Source organism: Bubalus bubalis, chromosome 5 (genome assembly GCF_019923935.1).
Source record: "Bubalus bubalis isolate 160015118507 breed Murrah chromosome 5, NDDB_SH_1, whole genome shotgun sequence".
Classification (NCBI taxonomy): domain Eukaryota; kingdom Metazoa; phylum Chordata; class Mammalia; order Artiodactyla; family Bovidae; genus Bubalus; species Bubalus bubalis.
The window spans coordinates 20319002-20338879 of NC_059161.1; the positions used below are offsets into that span (position 1 = coordinate 20319002).

Here is a 19878-nt window from a genome sequence, read left to right on the forward strand (position 1 = left end):
ATTCTGGAATTACATACTTGATTTCTCCTTGGCTGAATTGAGTACCCGAGGCACATTCTCTCTGACAAATGAGTGGGTCTTCATTATAAAACGAATCTGCAAAGGAGAGGGAAGGAAAGATGACTTTTCTATCATTGTCTTGTCTCCTATAAGCAACCACTGAACAGCACAAGATTATAATCACATAAAGAGCTATTAATTTTGTATACGCCAATTCAAACTCACCTTAACGGACTAAAACAGTGAAGACCTCTAAAGTGGGATATGTTATTACTCAAATTATTTTGCATTTAACACCTCTATTACATATATATTATGAATTGAAAAATTAAAAGCCTGTTCAAAGAAAGTCTCCTGAAATAGTCCTTTCCATCAAACAGAGCATTACAGACAACCAAGCAGAGCATCGCTGTTACTGCTGTTCAGTGGCTATCATGTCCGACTCTTTGCCACTCCATGGACTGCAGACTGCCAGGCTTCCCTGTCCTTCACTATCTCCTGAAGTTTGCTCAAACTCATGCCAATTGAATCGGTGATGCCAAACAACCATCTCAACCTCTGATGCCCTCTTCTCCTGCCCTCAATCTTTCCCAGCATCAGGGCCTTTTCCAGTGAGTTGGCTCTTCACATCAGGTGGACAAAGTATTGAAGCTTCAGGATTAGTCCTTCCTAATGAATATTCAGGACTTATTTCCGTTCGGATCGACTGGTTTGATTTCCCTGCAGTCCAAGGGACTCTCAAGTGTCTTCTCCAGCACCACAGTTTGAAAGCATCAATTCTTTACTGCTCAGCCTTCTTTATGGTCCAACTCTCACATCTGTACATAACCACTGAAAAAACCATAGCTTTGACTTGATGGACCTTTGTCAGCAGCGATGTCTCTGCGTTTTAATATGCTGTCTAGGTTTGTCATAGCTTTCCTTCCAAGGAACAAGTGTCTTTTAACTTCATTGCTGTACTCACCACCTGCAGTGATTTTGGAGCTCAAGAAAAGAAAATCTGTCACTGCTTCCACTTTTCCCCCTTCTTTTTGCCGTGAAATTATGGGACCAGATGCCATGAACTCAGTTTTTTGAATGCTGAGTTTTAAGCCAGCTTTTTCACTCCCCTCTTTCACCCTCATCAAGAGGCTCTATAGTCCTTCTTCACTTTCTGCCATTAGAGTGGTATCATCTGTATATCTGAAGTTGTTGTTATTTTTCCCAGCAATCTGGATTCTAACTTGTGATTCATCCAGCCCGGCATTTTGCATAATGTACTATGCATATAAGTTAAAAAAGCAGGGTGACAACATACAGCCTTAAGGTACTCCTTTCCCCATTTTGAACCAATCCATTGTTACATTACAGATAGCCAATATAAGTCAGAAAATTCTGAAGGGCATACAAGCAAAATAAATCTTTTAGATGGTTATATGACAAAACAATCAATCTGACACTTTAAAAGTAGAGTTTTTAATGACAAAAAAATTTTCTAATTTAGATGGCGTCTACAAAAAATGTTCAAAAACTAAATTTGAATTCATCCAGAATAGTTCAATTTATTTCAATTATCAAGAATTAGAGAACACTGAAGATAGAACGAATTTTAAAAGATGATCTAGCTAACACTTTAATTTTATAATTAAGAGCCTAAAGAACTAGATATGAAAATGTATCCAACTACTGAACAAAAGTAACTAAATTATTATTATTAACTAAGCAAATCATTGCACTAGGCACACTCAAAATCTTACCTGTTCTAATATAACAATGCACCGGGAAGCTGGTGGTAGTGTATATGCTAACACAACATAAGGTGGTCCTAAACCTAGAACTCCAATCTGGAAGACCACAAAAAGGAAGCAGTGTATGAAAGAATGGACCACTGGGTGAGAAGTCCTGTGATAGCCTCTGGCCCAGCGTTGAAATAGGAAATAAGGAACTGTCACTGTACATAAGAACATGGTGAGCCACGTCCACAAAACAACAGTAAGTTTCCCAAAAGCATAAGACATGAGACTGAACTCAAGCACCAGCCTGGGGAGGAAAAACACAAAGAACACAGAAGTGGATTTTTTAATACACACTTATTCATAAAATTCAAAACTTTCAGACCCCAAACCCTCAACTTCAAGAAACAACACTAATAAACAGAGTCATGGATATAACATTTGTGCTCCTAAGCCTCCACTTCACAATTTATTTATTTTCTAAAAGCCATAGGATAATATGAACATATGATATCTAAAATACTAAGACTCAGAACTTCCCAATGAGTAGATTCTCACATTAATGTATTTTAAACTCTGAAATATTCTATGGCAAAGTTAATATCTGAAATGTTCAAACAGCAATCAGTTATGTACAAACGATGGTTCTTCAGAAAGAAATAGTACAATCTGAAAATCTAATATACATTACATCATTATCTCAAATTTCAAACATTAAATTCCAATAAGCTACCCGATTTTTTGAAACAAAATATAACACATACCACAGTAGAAAAATTGATGTTATATATACAAAATTCTCTCCAAATTTTCCTAAAGGAAAATCACCTAGAAACAACTAATATGGCCTATTAAAACAGACCATTTAAAAAGTTAAAAGTAATAAAACTTTTAATATTCTTTTTGGTTGTACTTTTCAAGAGAGAGGAATCCCACTCTTGAACCAGCTGCTCTGGGATTTTCTGAAGCAATTTAACTGAATCTTTTTTTTTTTCCAGAATATAAATACAGGGGAAACTCTCAACACCCCATGCATCCACTAAACAGGAATGCTGTCTTACCTTCCTTCATCAATGTAATCTACTGCAAGTGTGCTGAGAATAAAGAGAATGAGGAGGGCAATGAACATGTGATATATTGTTCTGATGTGGTCCACCTCAAACAGCTCACTGTAAATACAGTTCAAATAAAGTTAATCAGCATTTTAAAACACCAAATATTAAAGACTTTACTTCAAAGTAGTTCAGAAGATGCCTGATCCATGTTCCAAAAATATCTCAACAGTAATCACGAAACATTACTAATGAGTATCAGTATTCTTATAAAGAAATGAATAATAATTACCTACTCACAGAGCATTTCAAAAGAAATGCTCATTACCTACTCAAAATGCACTTTTAATTTTTAGTTCACAAATGAGGTTGCCACAATTAGTCTACATAGCCTATTTTTCCCCCATAAAATCTACATAACTGCTATGATTGATCCATATTGATACATGGCAGAAATTAACACAATATTGTAATTATCCTTCAATTAAAAATAAACAAAATAAGGAGGCTTCCCTGGTGGTCCAGTGGCTAAGACTCTGAGGTTCCAATGCAGGGGGCCTGGGTTTGATCCCTGATCAGGGAACTAGATCTCACATGCCGCAGCTCAGAGTTTGTACACTGCAACTAAGGATTCCATGTGCCTCAACTGAAACCCAGCACAGCCAAATAAATAAATATTAATAATCAAGGGAAAAAAATTTGTACAACTAGGGTTCTAAAATAAATAAATTTGAAAAAACTATCAAGTCTCAAAGCCTAGCCAAAGAGAGATGAAAAAAACTTATGTATCAAGAAGGCAGCAATACTCTCTCAAAAGTGGTTTACCTAATTGGGAAAGTTCTGTTCCAGCTCTTTGGGTAACCAATTCTCTGAAGCACAACTTCAAGGAATTTATCAGAGGACCAATAACTACTCTTACGTACAACTTCTCCTTTGAAACCAGACACAGAACCAAAAAAATCAAAGGAGAAGCTGCTGCTGCTGCTGCTGCTAAGTCGCTTCAGTCGGGTCCGACTCTATGCGACCCCAGAGACGGCAGCCCACCAGGCTCCCCCGTCCCTGGGATTCTCCAGGCAAGAACACTGGAGTGGGTTGCCATTTCCTTCTCCAATGCATGAAAGGGAAAAGTGAAAGGGAAGTTGCTCAGTCGTGTCCGACTCTAGAGACCCCATGGACTACAGCCTACCAGGCTCCTCCGTCCATGGGATTTTCCAGGCAAAAGTACTGGAGTGGGGTGCCATTGCCTTTTCCAAAGGAGGAGCAAGAGATGGCAAATGTACAAAAAGAAGTATCAAAACTAATGGATTATATGAACACAGAACAAACAAACATTCATAGATTACACAGTGATTCTAACAATCAGACTAGCTTGATTTTTAAAAATTCAAACAAATAACCAAAACAACTAAAAATACTTACTCTAAGACAGATCGCCTTGTAACAAAAATCTTTCCATGTTCCGGAGGTGCTCTCAGATCTCTGGGAAGACCAAAAATTAAAATAAAATATGAGTACTTCAAGTATTACAAGAAATTTAAACCTATGGCTAAAGAGAAGGAATAAATACTACCAACTATAGCTTGTAATATTAATTAACTGCCTTCTCACTATGACCCAGGTACTGTGTTAGGGTTTTATGCATGTTAACTCATTTGCTCCTTCTGAACAATGCTATGAGGTAGGTGCAGACACATCTGATTAGGAAGGAAGAGATGTTAGGCAAACCTAACCAGAGCAGCACTTAAAGCCTCCTGGAAATGCCCGGCCAGCCCCTATGGAGATAGATGCACTCCTGGAATGACAGGTTGACAACCACTCTTCCTTCTCCTAAATATTCCTAAGGACAAGACCCCAGCCATACTTTACTCAGTTCACATCCTATTATTGATCTGTCCTCCAAAACGGCATTGATATGTTGATCCCTTGTGGATCAGCTGGTAAAGAATCCGCCTACAATGGGGAGACCAGGGTTTGATCCCTGGGTTGGAAAGATCCCCTAGAGAAGGGAAAGGTTACCCGCTCCAGTATTCTGGCCTGTAAAATTCCATGGACTGTATAGTCCATGGAGTCGCAAAGAGTCGGACACAACTTTCACGACTCACAACAACCACCCCTAAGGTCTTCCAACAATCCCCAACAGCCTCATGATCTAAAAAAGTGCCTCCAGTTACTAAAACCTCCCATTTTAACATCTATCTCTATCATCTTCTTCAGGGTTTCTTGTAGTACCGCTAGCACTTCTGGTGACTCTCCTGATCAAAACTGTTCTCCAGAACAGCAGACTGTCAGAGACCAACGAGGCATAAAACCAAGGAAAGCACAAAATGGCCAATTAGCACACACTGGCCTTTGACAGCCCTCCCTTCCCTCTATGGCTCTGGATGACAGACCAAAAAGAATAACTACTTGCATTGTACTTTATTACAAGTACTGTACAGAGTACAACAGGGAGGCAGGATAATGATATAGAGAAGCGTACTGATGCTGGAGACAGACTCTGGGTTCAAATATGTGTTATCTTGGACATTTAACTGCTCTGTGCTTCAGTTTCCCAAATTTGTAACATGCAGACAGTTAAAGTATCTGCCTCATAGGGTCAGTGTTTCATTTAAAGGTAAAGATTTCAACAAGCGTTGGCCACGTTATTATATGAGTCAGCATAGTCTTAAATGAGGTATGCTGTTTATTATAATCCACATAGTAAGATGAAGAAACCCACCCTTCAAGAGGTTAAAACAGCAATATACAGCTAATAAAAGGTGATGCTAGGGTGTGAACCCAGGCATTGTACCCACTGAGCTGTACTAGACTATATGTGTGCATTAAAAGAAATTATTTGTACTTACTTAGCTCTGTGGTTGTTGTCTCCCTCAAAAATAGAAAAGGATGTGAGAGCACAACCACCATTGTCTAATGATGTGGATTTTTCAATGAGATTGGTCACAAAATCATCAAAGTGACTGCCAACTTCCTTCATAAAAAAGGGCTTCAATTCCTAGAATTTTAAGACAAAGAAAACCATTAAGAACTAACTAGTTTATGAGTTGTTAATATTTTTTAAAGGGTTCTCTGGTTGGTTTTTGTTGTTGTTGTTGTTGTATGGGACGGGATGTGGGATCTTAGTTCTCCAACCGGGTTCCCTAAAGGGTACTCTTAAACAGAGCTGATGAAAAGAAATCCATGTTAAGTGAATTCACAGGAGTAAAAAGAGAAAAGTGATTTCTATATACATCTGACCTATAGTTTCAGAAACTGCTACTGAAAAAGCAACATGATGATTTATGTCTACTAAATGAACTCCTCTGAATGACATATAAAACCAAAATGACAGAAATGCTAAAAATAACAGTATTTTCTTCTCTTCAAATTTTTATATGGAAAACAAAGTAAAAATCAATATTATGTCACCATTATACAATTTTAAGTCCCCTTCTTTTCACTCAACCCCTTCAGCACCAAGTACCCAGTGTTTATAAGTCGTGTCTTTACTGTATGATACCAACATTTATACAATATTTATTCCTACCTCCATAGATGTATATTTATCTACTCTATAACACATACATTTATAACAGAATTGTTATACATTTTAACACTTCAAAACTTACAAATTCAGAGTTTTCGAAAAGCACTGGCCAAAAAAGTTTCTTCAAATTACAATAGGCTACCTACTGTGGATGCTCAAATTGTAAATTGTGGTATTTTTAAACTGGCAGGACTCATCTATACAAAGAAAAACAAAGTATTACTAATTTCTACAAGAAAAAAAAATGCTCTCCCTTCTAATTATATTAGTTAGGTTGAACCTAAAATATCTGAAGTGGCCTTTTTTCTGGATTCTGTTTTTGCTTTCTGGAATGTTTTGATTTGGGTTTAATATTTATTTGGCTGCACAGGATCTGGCTGTGGCACACAGGATCTCCTTCCTTGCGTCGCGCAGGATCTACTGTTTCGGCGCATGGACTACCTAGCTGTGGCGCAGGCTCAATAGTTGAGGAGCACTGGCTTAGTTGCTCCATGGCATGTGGGATCTTAGTTCCCCAACCAGGGATCAAACCCACGTCCCCTGCACTGCAGGGTGGATTCTTAACCACTGGACCATCAGGAAAGTCCTGGACTCTTAAACAGTTTGACCAAGTCCTTTAAAAGCAAAGCCTTAAAATATTAATGTATCTAGTGAAACTATGTGAAAGCTTTTCAAACTATTTTCTCCCAGGGTTCTCAAATGTTTGGGTTGGGGGGAGGTGGGAGAGGTCTTGGGCAGTGAGAATACACTGAAACCCCAGCCCTCAGGACAGTGAAACTGAGCAGGATCCTATGGGGCTCCTGGGCACAAAAGTCTTTCTGTGCCCTAGTTTCTTGTTTGAAGGAAATAGGCTTCAATCAGCCTCCTTGACCTTCCTTACAAAGGTTCAATAGGCAGCTAATCATCAAAGGAATGGAATGCAGAAACAAGGGAGGAGCACTGCACAAGAGTGCAGGGACTCCCCTGGCGGTGCAGTGGCGAAGACACTGCTTCCACGGCAAGGGGCATGGGCTCAATTCCTGGGCATTCTTGGTCAGGGAACTAAGATCCCACAGGCCATGAGAAAGTGAGAAAGTGAAGTTGCTCAGTCGTGTCCGGCTCTGCGACCCCATGAACTGTAAGCCTACCAGGCTCCTCGGTCCATGGAATTTTCCAGGCAAGGGTACTGGAGTGGATTGCCATTTCCTTCTCCAGGGGATCTTCCCCACCCAGGGATCGAACTCAGGTCTCCTGCATTGCAGACAGTCACTTTACCATTTGAGCCACCCATGAAAACTTACCACATTAAATTATTATAACTAGGCTCAATCACATCTTTATTATCAAAATAGGAACCATTACAATCAACACATTTTTGCCAATGAGAAAAGTTTATTCCTGTAGCATAAAAATCTGTGCTTTGGGATTCGATGAACCCTTGGAAAGCATTTTCTGTCTCCCGCTGGTTGTAGAAGTGTTTTCCGGGCAAAAAGTTGTCCAGATGCTTGAAGAAGTGGTAGTCAGTTGGTAAGAGGTCAGGTGAATATGGTGGATGAGACAAAGCTTTGTAGCTCAATTAGTTCAACTTCTGAAGCACTGGCTGTGTGACATGCAGTTGGGCGTTGCCATGGAGAAGAATCGGGCCCTTTCTGTTGACCAATGCTGGCAGGAGGCATTGCAGTTTTTGGTGCATTTCATTGATCTGCTGAGCATACTTGTCAGATGTAATGGTTTTGCTGGAATTCAGAAAGCTGTAGTGGATCAGACCAGCAGCAGACCACCAAACAGTGACCATGACCTTTTTCGGTGCAAGTTTGGCTTTGGGAAGTGCTTGGAAGCTTCTTCTGGTCCAATCACTGAGCCATCATTGCTGGTTGTCATATAAAATTCACTTTTTGTCCCACATCACAATCCAATCAAGAAACAGTTTGTTGTTGCTGCACAGAACAAGAGAAAATGGAACTTCAAAACGACGATATTTTTGATTTGTGGTCAGCTCATTAGGCAAAAACTTATCGAGCTTTTTCACGTATCTCCAATTTGCTTCAAATGCGGAAGGACCAAAGAATGGTTGAGTTCTTTGGCAACTTCTTGTGTAGTTTTAAGAGGATCAGCTTCGATGATGGCTCTCTATTGGTCATTTTCATTTACCGATGGCCAGCCACTGCAATCTTCATCTTCAAGGCTCTCAATTCCTTTGCAAAACTTCTTGAACCACCACAGCATTGTACATTCGTTAGCAGTTCCTGAGCTAAATGTGTTGTTGATACTGTGAGTTGTCTCTGATTCTTATGACCCATTCTTGATTCGAGTAACAAAGTTGCTCGAATTTGCTTTTTGTCTAACATCATTTCCTGGTCTAAAATAAATATAAAATACACAGCAACTAATAAGTCATTAGTTTAAAAAAAAGCAAGAAATGCGCATTAAAATAATGTATAACACAACCACATTTATTTAAGAATGTATTCCAATATCAAATGGCAAAGTTCAACAATGCAAAATCGCAAATTACTTCTGCACCAATCTAATACTACCAAACAGAAAAATTCAGCAAAGGTCACAAAGAGAAAGGAGATGCCAATCCATATGTCCTACCAACCTCCCAGAATGCCCACTCAAATCCATTTTGGCTGAGTGTTACACGTACCACCAGGAAGGACCCTGAGTTAGAGACAACCTGGAAACTGATCCCACCCCATAAAACCTGAGACTGCGAGCCACACAGCAGGGCAGTTCTCCTGGGCTCCCTCACTCTCCTGCTCTCCACCCGGGTGCTCCTTCCCAATAAAGTCTCTTGCTTTGTCAGCACGTGTGTATTCTCAAGACAATTCACCTCCCAGTGTTAGACAAGGGCCCATTCTTGGGCCCTAGAAAGGGTTCCCCTTCCTGCTACAGTTTTAAGGACAAAACATAGAGAACCTATGTCCCCTGGAAGAAATAAAGAGTTTTATAAAATTACTTGTTCACATTAAGGTTATTCAAATAGTATTTTTACTTTCTTTTGCTTGTTTCATTTCAATTACATGCCCCTCTTCATTCTGAAATTTTTCAACAGGTATGATGCTTCCCCAACCAAAAACAAAACACCCAAAAAAGTGGCAGTCAAAAAAAAAAAAAAAAGGTTCTTTTCTCATTAAACTCTGTTACTGCTTTTGCACTAACCTAAAAGAACTGAACTGCTTAATAAATCAAGGGTTTTTTCCAACTATAAAAATGTTGTCCAACGTAGAAATATACTGAAAGAGAAGAAAGGAAAGAATTTATTTGATCCACTAAGTGCTAGGGACAGTTCTGGGCACTGTTGTGGCAATGTTTGTAGCACTGGTAAGATATGACAATGAAAAAAACCTAGTCCCTGTCATCACGGAACTTAAAATTCCAATGAGGGTAAACAGGACATATAGGATGCCAGATGGTGTTAAGGCAAGAAATAAAGAGGGACTCAGGGAAAGAGGGTGTTATTTTTCATAGAGAGGTCAGGGAAAGCCTCAAAGATTAAGATGACATTTGAGAAGATCTGTAGAAGGTAAAAGCACAAATTAGTTGATTTATATGTGGGAAAAGTACCGGAAAGAAAAAAGCATACATGTAAAAAGGCCTGAGGCAGGAACACCCTTGACATGTTTGGGAAATAGGACATCACAGTTGAAGCAAAAGAGTGATAAGAGTTGAGGTCAGAAAAGAAGGGGAGGATGGCAGGAGAGGGGCTAAACCATTTAAGGTCTTAACACTTTACCCCCCCCCCTACTCATATCAGTTCACTGAATTCTTACTCAGCATTACAAAAAGAAGCCTGGAATCTTGAGATGTGGTAATGAGGAATCAAGCCATTTCTTTTCACTAGATTCATCATACCCTGGAATCAGTACCCTTCTCAATTAAGTACTGGGTTAAGTAAGCCCAGAAGCATGGGGGCTGGGGGAGGGGAGAGAACATAATGTGTGTTACAAAGATATCAGTAAAAGCTGCTGAAATCAGGTCTTAATCTACCCAACTCAAACATACTCAGTCAGCTTCTCAAGGCACGAACTCTTCTTGTGCCTTAGTCTCGCCCACACATCAGCTGTTGCCACACATGCCAAAAAACTTGTAATTTCCAAAGCCTACAGCAATCGCCTTATCCTCACCCTCCTTGGCAATCAGACCATTCTCGATCACCTTCCTTTTCCCTCATACTCCAAAACTTCTACTGTAAACAAAGAATGCTGCCCAGCATTCCAGCTCTGTAAGGATCAAGCCACAGGCAGTGCGGTCACCCATCCAGTCCCCCGCTGCCCCCAGGGCAATTCAGAATGGAGACAAACTCTGTGCTTTGGATATACAGACTCCTAGACAGTAAGCTGATTGTCAGTAATCTTTCTATGCTTGACTGTATGTTTTTTCCAGGCAAAAATCACATATATATACAATATATATACACACACACATACATGCACACACACACACAAATCTCCTGACTTCTCACCTGCTTCTTCTGAACACTCCCCTAAGAGTCACTGAGAGACTATTTCCTGGGCTTCAGGGTCCCTGAATAAGGTTCCTGAAACAAACTTAACTCACTTTTACATTTTGAATTACTCTTTCAGTGGAAGTGAAACTGAGCAGGACCCTGTGGGGCCCTTCCAGGTATAAAAACCTTTCTGTGTTCCCTATTTCTTGTCTGCAGGAAAAAGGTTTGAGCCTCCTAAACCTTCCCTGCATTCCAAAGAACGGATTCATACTAATTAGATGTTACTAATGCAGAAACACGCAAATTAAAAGATGTTTGCTCCCTGGAAGAAAAGCTATGATCAACCTAGACAGCATATTAAAAAGCAAAGACATTACTTTGTCAACAAAGGTCTGTACAGTCAAACTATGGTTTTTCCAGTAGTCATGTATGGATGTGAGAGTTGGACTATAAAGAAAGCTAATCGTTGAAGAATTGGTGCTTTTGAACTGTGGTGCTGGAGAAGACTCTTGAGAGTCCCTTGGACTGCAAGGAGATCCAACCAGTCAATTCTAAAGGAAATCAACCCTGAATATTAATTAGAAGGACTGATGCTGAAGCTTCAATACTTTGGCCACCTGATGCAAAGAGCCAACTCATTAGAAAAGACCTTGATGCTGGGAAAGACTGAAGGCAGGAGGAGAAGGGATGACAGAGGACAAGACGGTTGGATGGCATCACCGACTCAGTGGACATGAGCTTGAGCAAGCTCCAGCACATAGTGGAGGACAGGGAAGCCTGGCGTGCTGCAATCCAAGGGGTCCAACAAGTCGGACACGACTGAACAACTGAACAACAACAACAATGCAGAAACAAAGAAAAAGCAGTCAAGATACATAGTTGAACAGTAAAACAGAATCCTGGTTCCTCCTCAAGGGATATTCTGAGGAGTAATGTAATGGCTTGGATGGTAAACAATCTGCCTGCAATGTGGGAGACCTAGGTTTGATCCCTGGGTCAGGGAGATCCCTCAGAGAAGGGAATGGCTACCCGCTCCAGTACTCTTGCCTGAAGAATTCCATGGACAAAGGAGCCTGGGAAGGCTACAGTCCGTGGGGTCACAAAGAGTCAGACATAACTGAATGACTAACACTTCTACTACTATTCAACACTTAACTGATACATATCTTCAAATTGTTCTTCAGAAACAATTCCATGTGGAAGATGGTAACTTTAGGCTCACACCGCAGACTGGTCCAACCAGAAGGTTGCTGATTTGAGATTCCTAGAATAGCACCCTGTTACCTCTTTACCAATCAATCAGAAGAAAGTTACACACTCTATAGTTATCTCCCCAAATGCTGCCCTGTCACCCCAAAAGTTGCCTTTAAAGATTCTTCCCTGAAAACCACCAGGAGTTCGGGTCTTTTGAGCACGAGCCACACATTCTCCTTGTGCAGGCAGGTACAGTAGAGAATCCCCAGAGAAAGAAAACTAGACATGGTTTTCTTGACAGAAGAGAAGCCATTTTTGGCCTCAAGAAATTTTGTGATCTAAGCCTGGTCACAATGCTTGCTTTTGAACAGGTCTCAGTAATTAAAGATATTAACGGAAGTAAGGGAATGCATGAAACAAAGGAAAAAAGAGTCAAAAAACAATTGTTCAGCGATTGATCAATCCTAGTTCCTCCTCAAGGGATACTCAATAAATCTTCCAGTTCAGCAAGAACTAAGGTCCTCACCAAGGTAGAAGCTGGAATAATGATATTGACCTCCAATCAACTAAAGCTTCTGTTGACCTCTGGCCCAATTTTATGCTCAATTTTCTTCAGCTCAAGCCGCTTCATGAGTATGCATGTACCCTTAGGTTAAGACTTTCCAAATTTTACTCTTGGAGAGACACTGTTTTGGGAAAGACCCCCCGAGTTTTCCAGGTAATAAATCACTCTCCCGTTCTTTGCCCTGGTTGTGTCTTTTGGTTCAACAAACACCCACCAGGGAGTGAACCCAGTTTTTTGAGTAACACTTGCTTGGTCCTTGCAATAAACCTTTCTCTGCTCTAAACTCTGACATTTCAGTTTGTTTGGTTTCATAGTGTACCAGGCACACAAACTTGGGTTTGATAAAGGCATTTCTTAATGCTGATGATATAAAATGTATATTTTATGGCAAGACAAGACAGATCAAACAAATCTTTTCTCTGCCTGTCCAAACCTTCTCCTTCCCCTTTAGCATATATTATGCACCTGACCTCCTTAGGAGATAACATACCTTCCTAATCTCCTCAAGGGTCACAACTCCTTCACAACAACCTGCCACCAAAACTCCTTCAGAGATAACCTTGTAAAGGGCCCCAGTGACCCGTAGTTTCCATGGGGATTGTGTAAGCTGTCAATAATGTCATTTAATGTACAGCCTCTGACTCAAAATGTAACTATTTATGACCTCTCGTAGGTGGGATGGTTCTTAGAGCTTTCTGAGAGGCTGTTCTCAGGTTATAATCCTCAACTTGGCTCGAATAAAAATGTTCATTTCTTTTTTAAAAGGACTTTCTAATTTCTTTCATCAACAATGCCTTTGTTCTCTTTCTCTGAGAAATCAAAGTTGATAGAATCTGCTGCCACTGGGACATAAGGAAGAACTCTATTGTGGACACTATTAAGTTTCTTTAGCCTCCTTCTTTCACATATCCAAGTACTGATGAAAAATAAAGAGTGACTGCTTATTACTGTCATTCCTTTTGTAAGAGGGAATACAGAAAAACATAGTACAAGGAGTGTTCCACTTCAGCCTTCTTCCGAGTTCTTCTATTACATGAAATTGGTTTTAATAGGTATTTCAAAACGTGACCACAATAAATTTGTCTAAAAATGTCTATCAATAATCTGAAAAGGAGACTGAAGATTATAGGCTTTCTAATTTGTTTATCTTCTCAATCTCATCCCTATTAACACTCATTTCAGCCAGCCATGGACTATGATGGTCCCAGCATAACAGATGGACAGAAGGATAATGGAAGGAGGCAGACCATTAACTAGAAACTATCTAAGCACCTTGCTTTTCTAATCTATCAAAGAACCTCATTTTTTAAAACAAGCAGCTGATGAAGACAACCTCTAAGATTTTAAGAATCCAGAACAACCACCATGAAACAAAGAGCCTATTGTTAGAACACAGTGAAGACATGCACTAGTGATCACAGATGAAGCTGGAGAAGCAAACAGGGTCTCGTTCATGACAGACCTTTAAGCCATTTTAAGATTTAATTCTTGGCCACACCCACGAGGCTTGTAGTATCTTAGTTTCCCCAACCAGGGATCAAACCCGCACCTTCAGCAGTGAAAGTGAGAGGTGCTAACCACTGGACTGCCAGAGAATTCACTCATTTTAAGGATTTTTCATTTTATCCTAAGGACAACTAGAAACCATGATGTTTTAATAAGCACAAGGTTTACAAACACATTCAGATTTGCACTTTAGAAGGAGAACGCTTCTACAATTAAAAGCCTTCCAAACAGAGGTTACTTTGGACTGACTGAATCTTAAAATGAGAAAAGAGTAGGGTTGTTTTTGGATAAAGTAACAGTTACAGAGGTATGAAAAAAAAAGCAGGCTGAGACAAAGAAACACCAAGTAAATATATATACTCTGAGCCCAGAGCACAAAATATTGTATTCCTGAGCTTCCGGGCTGGTGAACATATGACAATGCCGGGAGGGTGGCACCCTCAGCGGGCATGGAAGCTCTGCGTCCTTTCCCCATATTTGCCCTGTGCACCTCTCCCACCTGGCTGTTCCTGAGTTATTATATTCTTTTCTAATAAAATGGTAACTTAGTAAGTAAAAAAGAAATTTAAAAATAAATTATACTCTGACTCCATAAGGTCATATCACTAGTTCATGAATTACTTGTTTCTCTGATTCACTGCCTGGCTTTGCACAGAGAATCTTTTAACCTCACAGTGACATGGAACCAGAAACCTGACCGTTTCAGGCAAAGCCGGGAACACAATAGAAGAGGTTAATACAGTGTTTAAATTGACTCTCCAAGAGAGGTCTCCCCTGACAATTCACTCTCAAGTTACTGTATCTTATTCTTTTCCATCACTGCACTTAATGCAATCTGAAATGCTATATAGTTCTTTTTTGGTGTCTTAATGTCTACCTTCCCCACTTGGCTTTAAAACTATGTCTATTTGTTAACCACTGTACAGCCAGCTCTTAGCAAAGCGACTGCCAAGACAATAGGTGATAAACAAATTTCCTAACAGTTTTTGAAATCAACTCCTGCCACCAAAACTCCTGCTCATACAACTGCTCACTTTATTCAATGTCTATTATTAATATAAAGCAGAAAGTAGATACTAAAAAAAAAAATAATAATACATAGCCCTGACTTCTTTGTGGAAACTATTAAGTGGAAGGGAGTAAAAATCATTATTATTGTCTGCAATGACTGTTAATTAAATGACTGCTTTATGCTAGATACTTTCTAAGGGGCTTTTATGTATTATTTCTAGTCTTAAAACAATCTCTGAAGTATGCAACAGAATGCCTATTTTACACATGAGAGATCTAAGCTTGAACAAGTCAAGTGATGTGACTTACCCAAGGTCACCACTCATAGGCTACAGAACTAGGATCAGAACTCCAGTCTATGATCTAAGTTCACATTACATTACATTGCTTTCCACCATACTTTATATAAAATATTTTCTATATGATTAACGTAAGTCAAAAAAGTAAAACCTAAAAAGTCAATGATGTACGTACATATAGCCTGAAAATGGCAGATAATGTAGTAAAAAGGTGTTGTTTAGCAGAAGTTTACAGTCCTAAGTTGTGCATTATAATAAATTCCTCCTCCAAAGGAAAAAAAAAAGTCTTGAGTATAACTATTACACAGTCCTTAATAAGGAAGCCAAAGTTCAAGATAAACCAGGAACTAATGAAATCAGAGCTCTGAATTTTAATCCCTTTTTGTTTAAAATTAAATTCATCCTGGGCTATCTCCCAACGTAAGTAAGACTCTAATATTCTTGATATCACATTATTATCAGCCTAAACTGACCTGAAATACACTTTTTAACCTCAATCTACTTAGGTAGTTCCCTCATCTTAACTATTCAAATGGTATATTTTACTGCTTCTCATCATCATTGCCTACCTCCTTCACTTCATTAGCCATTATTAAATGCCAGAAAATCAGAAAGGAGTAAAACTACATTCCCAGTAGTTACCAAATGATGTATCCATACAAATGACTATCATGAAATCATTTTTTAAAATCACATTTTCAAAGAATATTTTAACACACACAAAAAAAAAGCCCACAAAATGATGTTAAGAAAAATACACAAACTGATTATATAGATTGATGCTGATTTTGCCAGGGTATCTATGACACAAATGCCCACATGTGTCTACTTGGATCTGCACGTACAATACAAGAAGGAAAACAAATTATTGGGAGGAAATAAACCAAAATATTATTTCCAAGTGATGGGTATATCCAAGTGATGGGCATATGGGTTGTGTTTCCTTTTTATACTTTGTCTCGTATTAATTTTCTACATTGAGCCTATACTACTTCTACAATCAGAAAAAAACCTACATTAAGAAAATATATTTCTCCTGTGCTTTAAACAATCCTGTTGTCATATGGTATCACAACATTAAAATAAAATCTGTTAAACTTAGTGCTTTCTTTTTTCTTTTGGAAGAAAGTACTTAATCTAATATGCCACTGATTTTTCTTTGGCACTAAAATAGAAAACAAATATTCGAAAAGAAAGTACCTCAATCAGTGATATGCAGAACATTACTAATTTTGATATTTTGGATTCTCATTAACTACAAAACAGAGAGTAACCATCACCTGTAATCTTTTCAATAGAGCTCTAACATCACATAATTTCTTATCACATACACCAACTAGTAGTAACATCACTTTATAGCTTTCAATGAACACTTCAAAGGTATCTAATTCAGTTGTTGCTCCTCTTGCTTATCCATTTTATATGTAGTAGTATCAGCTAGCATGAGAAATGACTTCTCCAAAATCTCAGCTCCTAACATAGTACATGACAGACCAAGGGACCAAGTAAGTGTTGTTCACAGAACTAAATTACTGAACGCCCCCAAAGGCAGTATATGGGAGGGACATTTCTTCATTTTGTAAATAAGTGATGAAATCATAAAGAACAATGAACTTTCTCAAGGTTTCAAGTAGACTAAAGACTAACACATTTATGCATTTAAATAAAATAAGAAAAGGCAGAAAGGGAAACAGAAGAATGTAGTCATACTTACACAGCCAGAAGAAGGTAAGAAATGATCAGAAGACCAGGGGTTAAAGTGAACTACAATAGACAGTTGCTGCAGTGACTGTTGCCAGTCAATCTTACCATTTCTCACCCCGTTCCTTAGTATCAGGACCCTTAATTTGCTACCTGGGCACTTAAATCCCAGAATAAATAAATTTCCCAGTCTCCCTTTGCACCTTGGTGTGGCCAGGAGACTAAGTTCTTGCCAATGAGATACAAGCAAAATTGGTTTGACCAAACCTCCAGAAAACTTCCTTAAAAGACAGCTGGTACCTGTTCCTTGCCCTACATCAATTCTTTGAATCTCAGATGAAATTGCTAGAGCCACTTGGACAATGAGAAAATGGGTCATGGCCTACAAATGGTGAGGCAGGGAGGAGGAAGGAACCGGAGTTACTACACCAGCTGTGGAACTCTCACCTCCAGATCATTCCCATGAAAGGAAAATGCACTTCTATCTTGTTTAAGTCACAATTATGTGGGTCCATCCTGTGTTACTCTTACAGTAGAAGGTAACCACAACTTATACAAATGATCAATCAATTTCTAGGCAGAAAACACTTAGACCTGTCTTTCTAGCAGTCTGCCAACAAATCAATAAACTGGAACTATCCAAAAACTTCTTTAGTTTACTCAAACAAATCAAAGTGTGAAGAGGAGTACTCATCTGTAGACATTCCATTTCAGTCATATTCATTATGGACTGCTCCTTTAATGGTCAGGCAGCTGCATTAAATACTGATGTGAAAAACAAGACTAGAAATGGTATACAAGAAACAAGCAAAACATAAATGTATACTTTTAAGAAGCAGAAATAGAAAGTAAGTTTTCATCCCTTCCAATTTTCACATTAGACCTAACATTTCCCCTATAAAATCATGTACATTGATAAAAGTTCTACAAATATCAATAGTAAAGATATCCTCTTTTCTCTTCTCAATGTACTCAATTTCCTCTGGAAATGGTCCTCAAATGTGAGAACAGGCACCCCACATCTAGGTTAGGGCAGTGCCATATGGCCCTGCCCTTCTGAACAAACTTCAATTCTCTCACTCATAAACCTGAAACTCATGAGCTTAGAAAGTTTGACTGGAAACCTTATTAACTGAAAAATTCAGAAGTAGCTGAACTCTTGCCATTAAAATAAACACCCTTTCCAAAGTCTGAGTGTTCAACTTCTCCTAGGATTGTATGACATACATTAATCTTTCAAATATACTTCCTCTTATACTTAAATAAGGCAAAGTAGGTTTTTGTTATTTGCAACCAAAAGAAAAAAAAACACACACAATGTTCTGTTCAGTTCAGTCACTCAGTCGTGTCCGACTCTTTGCGACCCCATGAATCGCAGCACGCCAGGCCTCCCTGTCCATCACCAACTCAAGATAGCTAATTTCTCTACTACTGCAGAGAATGTAGTTCTAATCTAATCATTTGAATCTCCCTTGGACAGTTCCAACAAAAGTCCATCTAGTCAAGGCTATGGTTTTTCCAGTGGTCATGTATGGATGTGACAGTTGGACTGTAAAGAAGCTGAGCACCGAAGAACTGATGCTTTTGAACTGTGGTGTTGGAAAAGACTCTTGAGAGTCCTTTGGACTGCAAGGAGATCCAACCAGTCCATCCTAAAGGAGATCAGTCCTGAGTGTTCATTGGAAGGACTAATGTTGAAGCTGAAACTTCAATACTTTGGCCACCTGATGCAAAGAGCTGACGCATCCGAAAAGACCCTGATGCTGGGAAAGATTGAAGGTGGCAAGAGAAGGGGACGACAGAGGATGAGACGGTTGGAAGACATCACCAATTCAATGGACATGAGTTTGAGTAAACTCCTGGAGTTGGTGATGGACAGGGAGGCCTGGCATGCTGCAGTCCATGGGGTTGCAAAGAGTTGGATATGACTGAGTGACTAAACTGAACTGAACTGGACTGTTCCAAGATCTTTCAAGGCTTGTTACAACACAATTACAAGGCTTTTAAAAGGTCATGACTGAGAGTTACACAATGCCGTATGATTCCACTGGCACCAGATTTTTTTTAATTGAGTATTTCAAAGTTTTTATGACAGCATTTAGATCTAGAAGTGACTTTAAGAAATTCAGTCAGTTCAACCCACTAATGCCATCATCGCTCTCATTTTTCTTCCCTTAGGACTAAAGAGTTTGCTCGACAATCTTCTTAACATCTTTACATGTTCAATTCCTAGGTTGGGAAGATCCCCTGAAGAAGGAAATAGCAACCCACTCCAGTATTCTTGCCTGGGAAATCTCATGGACAGAGGAGCCTGGCTACAGTCCTTGGGATTACAAAAGAGTCAGACACAACTTAGCAACTAAGCAACAAGAACAAATTTGAATTTGATAAACAACTAACTTTGAGACTAGGTTATGTCTCAAATATTGCATGATGATTAACAAAACTATCTGTTGTTTGTCTGAAATTCAAATTTAACTAGGTATACTGTATTTATGGAGAAGGCAATGGCACCCCACTCCAGTACTCTTGCCTGGAGAATCCCATGGATGGAGGAGCCTGGTGGGCTGCAGTCCATGGGGTCACTAGGAGTCGGACACAACTGAGCGACTTCACTTTTACTTTTCACTTTCGTGCATTGGAGAGGGAAATGGCAACCCACTCCAGTATTCTTGCCTGGAGAATCCCAGGGACGGGGGAACCTGGTGGGCTGCCGTCTATTGGGTGGCACAGAGTCGGACACGACTGAAGCGACTTAGCAGCAGCAGCAGCAGCAGCCATCTTAATGGTCATTTCACGTTAGTGAGTGTAATCAATAAAAGAAAACAACAAAAAAATATAACCAGTTAGACACTATTGTTATGAAAGGGAGAATTTAAG

General features: G+C 39.3%; 1 protein-coding gene across 2 annotated transcripts in view; it reads right to left on the reverse strand.

Annotated features, from left to right (window-relative positions):
• Positions 1-19878, reverse strand: part of SOAT1 (sterol O-acyltransferase 1) — a 64096-nt gene that overhangs the window by 12153 nt on the left and 32065 nt on the right. For both annotated transcript variants that reach the window (XM_006048572.4, XM_006048573.4), the window contains exons 4-8: positions 5611-5759; positions 4184-4243; positions 2774-2881; positions 1737-2019; positions 18-96 (exon numbers count right to left, since the gene is read on the reverse strand). In XM_006048572.4, the coding sequence (XP_006048634.2) occupies positions 18-96; positions 1737-2019; positions 2774-2881; positions 4184-4243; positions 5611-5759 (679 nt within the window). The remainder of the gene's footprint in view (positions 1-17; positions 97-1736; positions 2020-2773; positions 2882-4183; positions 4244-5610; positions 5760-19878) is intronic.